This window comes from Aquarana catesbeiana, linkage group LG02 (genome assembly GCF_042186555.1).
Source record: "Aquarana catesbeiana isolate 2022-GZ linkage group LG02, ASM4218655v1, whole genome shotgun sequence".
NCBI lineage: Eukaryota > Metazoa > Chordata > Amphibia > Anura > Ranidae > Aquarana > Aquarana catesbeiana.
Window position 1 is genome coordinate 581,611,784 of NC_133325.1, and position 9,398 is coordinate 581,621,181.

The 9,398-nt window shown below is 42.6% G+C and overlaps 1 protein-coding gene across 1 annotated transcript in view; it reads left to right on the forward strand.

Annotated features, from left to right (window-relative positions):
• The window catches only part of CD164L2 (CD164 molecule like 2), a 46,723-nt gene extending 42,169 nt beyond the window's left edge, over positions 1 to 4,554 (forward strand). The window contains exons 7-8 of the mRNA XM_073614219.1: positions 2,450 to 2,594; positions 4,536 to 4,554. Coding sequence (XP_073470320.1) covers positions 2,450 to 2,594; positions 4,536 to 4,554 — 164 coding nt within the window. The remainder of the gene's footprint in view (positions 1 to 2,449; positions 2,595 to 4,535) is intronic.
• The last annotated feature ends 4,844 nt before the right edge of the window (positions 4,555 to 9,398 follow it).

A 9,398-nucleotide genomic window follows, 5' to 3' on the forward strand; every position in this document is an offset into this window, starting at 1 on the left:
ATCGCAAACCACACATACTACATAATCTCAGCTGAAATTGCATTTAACACAGATCGCAATAGAATGAACCTGGCCTAATACTACTCACAAAAGATGAAGCCCCCCCCCCCGATTCTGCTGCAATCCTCAACTCCAGCTCACAGGTGCTCAATCCTCCGGGGTCCATCTTTCCCACACACCATTTTGCAAAGTCCTAGAGCTGCACATCACTTCAAAATGGTAAAATCCTTATTGATTATTATGTTGTAAGGGGGAGTGTCTGTGTTTGTACATGTGTTAAATAATAAAGTTGATTTTACCTTTTAGTAGTGGTGTGTGGCTCCAGGATGTTGCTAAATATTTGTTAATTCCATTTAAGGAAACTCTTGCAATTTGTACTTTTTTGTGCCTTTAACTGTACCTTTCACTTTATTGGTAAAGTTATTGAGCTACTAGTATAGTAGTTATTATATTCAGTGGCGGCTGGTGACGTTTTAGGATGGGGAGCACCAGACCACGCCTTTCTTTTTGACCCATCCCACTTCTCATAAGCCCCACCCCTTATAGAATCCACACAATCCGTCCCCTGTATTCCACTTGTTTCCACCCATAGTGTCAGGAGTATACAGCTCAGCATCACAGGACAGAGTATACAGCTCAGCATCACAGGACAGAGTATACAGCCCCAGAATCACAGGACAGAGTATATAGCTCAGCCTCACAGATCAGGATATATAGCTCAGCCTCACAGATCAGGGTATATACAGTGCCTTGCAAAAGTATTCACTCCCTTGGTATTGTTCGTGTTTTGTTGCCTCACAACCTGTAATTAAAATGGATTGTTTGAGGATTTGCATCATTTAATTTACAGAACATGCCCACAACTTTGAAGATGTGTTTTTTTTTTATTATTTGGAAGCAAACAACAAACAGGACAAAATAACAGAAAAAGTCAATGTGCATAACTATTCACCCCCCTAAAGTCAATACTTTGTAGAGCCACCTTTGCAGCTATCACAGCTCCAAGTCGCTTTGGATAAGTCTCTATGAGCTTGCCACATCTTACCACTGAGATTTTTGCCCATTCCTCCTTGCAAAACTGCTCCAGCTCCTTCAAGTTGGATGGTTTGCGCTTGTGAACAGCAATCTTTAAGTCTGACGACAGATTTTCTATTGGATTAAGGTCTGGGCTTTGACTAGGCCATTCCAACACATTTACATGTTTCCCCTAATCCACTCAAGTGTTGCTTTAGCAGTGTTTTTGGGGTCATTGTCCTGCTGGAAGGTGAACCTTAATCCTAGCCTGAAATCACACACAGAGTGGTACAGGTTTTGCTCAAGAATATCCCTGTAATTAGCACCATCCATCTTTCCCTCAATTCTGATCAATTTCCCAGTCCCAACTGCTGAAAAACATCCCCACAGCATGATGCTGCCACCACCATGTTTCTCTGTGGGGATGGTGTTCTTTGGGGGGTGTATTGGGTTTGTGCCAGACATAGCATTTTCTTTGATGGCCAAAAAGTTCAATTTTAGTCTTATCAGACCAGAGCACCTTCCTCCATACATTTTGGGAGTCTCCCACATGCCTTTTCACAAACTCAAAACGTGCCATTTTGTTTTTTGCTGAAAGTAATGGCTTTCTTCTGGCCACTCTGCCATAAAGTCCAACTCTATGGAGCGTACGGCTTATTGTTGTCCTATGTACAGATACTCCAGTCTCTGCTGTGGAACTCTGCAGCTCCTCCAGGATTACCTTAGGTCTCTGTGCTGCCTCTCTGATTAATGCTCTCCTTGCCCGGTCCATGAGTTTTGGCGTATGGCCGTCTCTTGGCAGGTTTGCTGTTGTGCCATGTTCTTTCCATTTGGTTATGATAGATTTAATGGTGCTCCTATGGATAATCAAAGATTTGGATAATTTGTAATAACCTAACCCTGACTTGTACTTCTCAACAACATTGTCCCTTACTTGTTTGGAGAGTTCCTTGGTCTGGCAGTGTTTGGTGGTGGTGCCTCTTGCTTAGGTGTTGCAGCCACTGGGGCTTTTCAAAAAGGTGTTTATATGTAATGACAGATCACGTGACACTTAGACTGCACACAGGTGGACATCATTTCACTAATTATGTGACTTCTGAAGGTAATTGGTTGCACCAGAGCTTTTTATGGGCTTCATAACAAAGGGGGTGAATACATTTGTACATGCCAATTATCAGTTTTTTATGTCTGTAAAAGAGTTTTAAGTATATATTTTTCTAATTTTACTTCACCAACTTAGACAATTGTGTTCTGATCCATCACGTATAATTCAGATTAAAAAAACATTGAACCAAAGGCTGTAATGTAACAAAATAGGTAAAAAGCCAAGTAGCATATTTCAGTCTTCGGCAAATCTTAACTTAAAATTATTAGCCTTTATAAAAAAGGCAATGGCATAATGAATATATCAATTAATATGCCTTTCTTTCTTCAGATGCAGATAAGTCCAATGAAGTGTCCCCTCCAGTCTTTCACACAGGGAGCTTCATCGGAGGGGGGGTTTTGGTGATATTGTTACAAACTGTTGGATACTTTGTCCTGAAACATCTCCGTGGACCAGAAGGAGAATACCAGACGATGTGAGATTCTACTATTGTGCTTTTTCTCATTTTGAGTTCTGTTGTGCATTTATAAAGAAATCTAAGCAATGCAAAGGAAGAGGATCATTCACATAGAATTATGCCTGAATGCACTGCACTTCAGCCTGCTTAGACCTGCTTTGAAGTACTAGTTCATGTTTACACATAAATCCCCCAGACCCCTTGGAGGCACCCCTTAAGCTGGCCATAGATGTATCAAATCTCGGCCAGTTCAGCAGGGCCGGATGAAATTCAATCCATCTATGGGCAGACTGAATGTACCCAAGTTGACCCATCGATTGGGTACAATCAGCATGTTGGATTTTTTTTTAGCATGTGATTATTGCCAGTAGCTATAGCCACTAGTGATAATCATTGTGTTCTTCCAGCAGGGGTGGCTCCCTGCGCCCCTACGCCGGGAAAACACAATAGCTCTGTGGAGGGATTCCCTCATCAACACAGTCGGTGTTGAGCAACCTATGGTTGCAGGAATGAAATAGCATAATCCATGGCTTGCTTTAGCTGCCCCACATGGCTGAACCCTGAAGCTGGGGCCCTAGAGTAAGACAAGTCCCTTTTGGAACTAATTTGAGAGCCAGTTCTCCTATGTCTGCACACTTGTACACAATAGTAGGTCTTATTGTTGTTTTACTCCATTCCCTGATCCACATTCATGTCAACTCCCAAATGCTTGGAACACGCTCTCATGAAGGGCCCTGCAATTTATTGTTGTTGCAAGTTAGGGCATTGTGGATCTAGCTGGAAACCTGAGGTCCATAAAACACAAGGGCCCAAGCCACCCAGCACATTGTTTTTTAAGGTGTAATTCTGCTCACACCACTATGAGGGCAACCCCTTCCTCTGACTACCACTAGCTATTCAGAAGATCAGGTTTGTACTGAACACATTAAACTTAAGTATTTCTTCAGCTCTTCAATCTACATGCTTTTCCCTGGGCTGTGCATTGCGATTCCTTATAAAACATTAATTAGCTTGTCTTGCATACATGGTCAACGATAAAGCATTGCTGTGGCTTTTCATAAACTTTCCTGAACATACTGAAATGATTTACAGACATTCAACTGCGTAGGGTTCTCGAGAGAAGCATGTGAAGCATTACAGTCCCAATGCAAGAGGCAATAAAAGTTTCAAATACTGGTAGCCCGTAGTCTAAGCAACATGGTCTCACTTCCAAAAAAAATGGATCTAAAATGTTTTGAAAGTGCCACTAACACTGCACAGGAGAAGTTGCTGTGGTGCTCGCTTAGTTAACAAAGCCTTTGGCCATGTGATCTCCAGGACGGACTATTGAGGAGCACAGGCCTTAAAAGGAAGTGATCACTCACTATCAGCTGCCCCCCAATTCCTCCTTTCCCCACAGGTCCATACTTACCTCCTTCGACAGATGTGGCCTCTGGTGATGTCTGCAGTCCATCTGGTAAAAATGTAGAGAGGGGCTACCTAAACCTGTTCAACATCCCATAGCTTTAAACGCACCTGCAGTAAAGGTATGGCCCACTTAAGTTCCTGGAACCCTGGTGCACAGGTATGGGCAGCTCAGCACTAGACTTTTGCCAGGCTGCAGACAGTGTGGGGGCCTACAGTTATCAGAACAAATAAATATGGACCTGTATGGGGAGAAAGTTGACAGGTGATTGTATTGAGGGGGTCGGGGGGATTTTTGGACAAACATGAACTTGTGCTTTAAGCTAACGAGGCAAAATTATATATTTCTTTCAAATAGAGTGTTTGTTAGAATGCTGTTTGTGCCATAATTTCGATTTCCTGTCTCTTCCTGTTTGGACAGGAACGGATGAGAAATAGCAACAGAAAAAACAATCAAACTCCAAATGTTTTTTCTGCTGTCTGTGTCCCAGTTTAGAATATTTGCATTATAATACTCTGCAATAGATGATATCTAGTCTCCTATTTCTTTGGCAGGGAGGAAACTCCACAGTAGGACATCCTGACATCTCCCATCAACTGATCTTCGGATCATCTCATCTCGCACCTTCTCTCAAGGAATTTGTTCAAACGACAAAGACATTAAAACATGGACATCACGTGATTACCTCACTAATTAACTTTATTTATTATCATAAGTATAATTTATTTAAAACTCTTACACCACTGAATATACCTTTTTTATTTCCTATTGTTTTCTGTTGCTTTTTTCAAGAAATGTCCCTGTACATCTCTGTCTACATACTTACATATAAAATATGCAGCTTACAACTTTTAGCTCTCTTTAAAGCTACCTTGTCTGTAAAATAAAAATAGTTGCTTATTTTAAAAAAAATAGTTATAAATACTTACCTCTCCTGCTGCGCCCCGCTGCAGAACACCATTCCAATACAGAGAAATCATCCTCTGAAGTCTGCTCAGAAACGTCCAGATCTCCTGCTGCACTCACTGGTTCCTGCTGCACTCACTGGTTCCTGCTGCCAACCTCCAGGTCACTACTGTGTCTTGTGTTAGCATGAAGCTCTGCGCTAGTGGGAGTAGCCACTGAATGCAGTGGGGACCAAAAGAGTGAAACTCATAAAAGTGTTGGTTTGTTGGTATTGGGAGAGGTATTTTCTTCCTTTTTATTGGCAAATCTATTAAGCTATTTCATTTTAAAAACATGGTTGCTTAAAGGGGTTGTAAACCCTCAGCGTTTTTCTATTAATGCATTCTATGCATTGAGGTGAAAAACCTCCTGTGCTGCAGCTGCCCTCCAGAGCCCCCCCTTTTACTTACCTGAACCCGGTCTTTCCAGCGATGGAGACGAGCACACCAGCTCCAGCCGCTGTCTCGGGTCCTCATTGGATAGATTGATAGTAGCAGGAGCCATTGGCTCCTGCTGCTGTCAATCAAATCCAATGACGTGGGAGCCGGGGGGCGGGGCCAGGTCCTGCTGTCTGCGTCAATGGATGCAGCAGCAGGACACAGGAGCGCTTCTCTGTTGGGGCACACGAGAAGAGGAGGAGCCAGGAGCACTGCGAAAGGACCCCAGAAGAGGAGGATCGGGGACACTCTGCAAAACCCTTGCACAGAGGAGGTAAATATAACATGTTTGTTATTTTAAAAAACAAGATTTTACAACCCCTTTAAAGTGTTACTAAACCCACAACAGCAAAATCAGTCTGTATATGCAAAAAAGCATGCTTGTTATACTCACTGTGGAACCTAAAGGGTTAATCCTCTGCATTGTGTAAAAATCCTGTCTTCTCTGATCCTCTCATTCTTTCATTGTATTTCCTGATAGTACAGAGCTAGGGGACAAGCTGCACAAGTTTTCTTTTTGGGGGGGGGGAGGGTTCAAGTGATCAGCACAGGGCCAATCAGCCCTGTCCAGACAGAAAGTCAAGGGGTCATGCAGCCTCATAAGGCAGTGAGAGGAGAATGTAAACTCCTCCTACAAGCTTTACCAGTGCTCAGGTTTTACAGTAGGAGGAATACACTTGAAATGCATGTTGTCCCAAAAATTCAAATCACATGTATGCGTCTCTGTACTGTGTTGTTCAGGGTAAATTTAGCCTATTTTTTATTTAGATCCCTATTTCTTCTGAAATATCTGGTGATCCTGCCAGTTCCCCCTTCTTCCTGTTTAATTCTGACCATGACATACATGGAAACATATCCATGCTGGTGTGATCAGTTTGCGTATCTATGCTTTCTGAATGGAGATACAGGACACCATACCTAGGCAGTGCCCCCTCCTGTAATGAGTTTGGCTGCCACGCTCCCCCACCCGCCCATCCCTGCTGTGAGGTTTGACAGCAACTCCCCACAGGAGCAATAATATCAATACAACAGCTGCTGGAACACAGTGCACATAGGCAGGGAACGTACTTCCTTGTTTTGTGTGTGTGAGATGTCATTATCTTCCCACTTACTATATTGACTTGACATCCCCTAAGGGGAAGAAGAAAACAATAAAGGCTGTGCGACCACATGATCAACAAACAAAACGGAAATAAAAGATACAAAACATTTATTTTATGAATATTAAAAAGTGATCATGGTAGATACGCCCTTTTTTGCAGTATTATTTTGCTGCAGTCCATTCACAAATACTTTAATTAAAATATTGCTCTACTAAATCCACTCTGTGTATTTAAAATGCACACTTACTTTATTGTAATAAGGGATTAGGAGGCAGAACGTACCAAGAAAATTAATACTTAGAGCGATGCGAAATAAAAGATCTTGCCCACACCTTAAACACATTCAATTATATATGTTCTCAATGCAGGCAATAATATAGATGCTGTTTAGCCCTGTTATCTGTATTGATGACGGGAATAATTTAACATTTAAAACTCTGTCAACCAAATTTATATTCACTTGTGATACACTTTTTTTTTTTTTTTTATCTGTTGCATTCGCATGTTTAATTGTGTTTGGAGTTATGACATGGCAAGTGACGACCAGTCCATGAGGGGCGCAGGAGCGCCCCCCTAATTTCCATGTGGGGTGCCGGACTGATAGGTTTCGATGAGTTTTTTTTTTTTGGAAGCACATCATTAGAGCCTGAGGCTCTAAATGGCTTTAAAAAGTTGGGCTCGGGGCACAGTGCTCCACTTGTGACATTAGCGAATCAATATTCGCTTTTGTCTTCTGGCTTCTCCTCAAGGCCAATCAGGACAGGAGGCAGATCTTAAGACCGGATTATCTGGGAGGAGAAGCTGGGAAAGCCATGATCGTGGATGCGGTGAGTGCGGACCTGCTGGAAGGTTTGTTGGCGCCCCTCCTCTAAAATTGAGCACCAGACACCACTGGTGTCAAAAGTACTAGAGCAAAATATAGCCAACGTAGTGCTCACCTGTGTACTCTAGCTACTTTAAGACCAGGCCTATTTTTCATACAAGTTAAAATAATTTTTTTTTGCTAGAAAATTACTTAGAACCCCCAAACAGTATATATATATTTTTTCTAATACCATAGAGAATAAAATGGCGGTCGTTGCAATATTTTCTGTCACACTGTATTTGCGCAGCGGTCTTACAAGTGCACTTTTTTCGAAAAACTACACTTTCTTGAATTAAAAAATAAGTAAAGTTAGCCCAATTTTTTTTTATATTGTAAAAGATGTTACGTCAAGTAAAATGATACCCAACATGTTATGCTTCAAAGTTGCGCCTGCTCGTGGAATGGTGACACACTTTTACCCTTAAAAATCTCCATATGCAATGTTTAAACAATTCTACAGGTTGCATGTTTTGAGTTACAGAGGAGGTCTAGGGCTAGAATTATTGCTCTCGCTCTACCGATTGCAATGACACCTCACATGTGTGGTTTGAACACCGTTTTCTTATGCGGGGGCTACTCACGTATGCGTTCGCTTCTGCACACGAGCTCGGCGAGACGGGGCGCCTTTAAAAAAATTTTTTTTTTTCTTATTTATTTTTCATTTTATTTTTTTTTTTACACTGTTCTTTAAAAAAAAAAAAATGTGTCACTTTTATTCCTATTACAAGGAGTGTAAACATCCCTTGTAATAGAAAAAAAGCATGACAGGATCTCTTAAATATGAGATCTGGGGTCAAAAAGACCTCAGATCTCATATTTACACTAAAATGCAATAAAAAAAAAAAAAAGTTGTTTGAAAAAAATAAAATACAAAATGTTGCTTTAAGAGCTATGGGCGGAAGTGACGTTTTGACATCTCTTCTGCCCTGCAAAGGTATGGAGCCGGGTGGGGGCCATCTTCCCCTCACTCAGCTCCATGCCAAGTGGGGGACAGGATCCGATCGCCTCCACCTCTGCCGGTGCCGGCGGCTCCAGTAAGCGGCGGAGGGCACCAGAACGTGGTGGGAGGGGAGGAAGAAGAAGAGGATACCAGGGTTTATGGTAGCTAGCTGCTGCCATACCAAAGATATTCCTCTTCAAAATACCACCGTATAAGGACGGCGGGTGGTCTGGAAGTGGCTAGACTACCTTCCTTTTCCCAGGCACTTAGTCTCTTATAGCTGTAGCGCACACTCAAACGAGCTGCTGGAAGTTTAGATCCTATTTTCCCCCTCATAGCACAAACAGCCAGGTAAACCACATTTCCTTCATTTATTCACTGGCTCCAAAAACAGTCTAGGGCTTTCGTTTTGGTTTTTTATTGATAACGATGAACTGGTAAAGGGAGAGGGAGCATGGGATACCTAAAATATGTAGAAGTAGATAACTTGAGGATTCAATTTCTGGCTGCATTGCACAACTGCTGAGTGTCCCACAGTATTTTCATGGTGACGGTGACGGTAACGGTGACCTCGACTCCTTCCAGAGTTTAATAGCTACACACAGTCACTAACTCCTCAGTAATAGGGTTGCTTACTCACTTAACCACAGGATCGTCGGTTGCCTCCTGCCAATATCCACCAGGCTCTTCCTAGTGAGGGAGATGTATACTCACAACACCATAGGACAGCTGGACTCTTTCCCACCAACTTCCTCCTGGCTCACTCCAGTGAGCTTCTCTGGCCCCACATGTTCCTTGATTTTCAGCTTGCGAATAGCCCCCCCAGCTAAGCCTAGCTGAGACCTCGATGTCTTCCTCACAGATCCTTTCAGAAAGCTGCCCCAGGGGTCTCCTCTAGCAGGACTCTAACCCTGCCACCCAGGCCTCAGACTATTTATGATTCTGGGCAAACCTCCCCAGGGATTGGCTAGAGTCTCAAATATTCAGGCTGCCTGTTCTGTCCTTTCTCTCACTATACCTCTAGAATCATTTAGAAGACATGGATTAGCAACATAACTGCAGCCTGTGAAACCCTGAGCAGCCCCAAGCAATCAACCCCTGTTCCACTGATTACAAAGGAGCTAAAC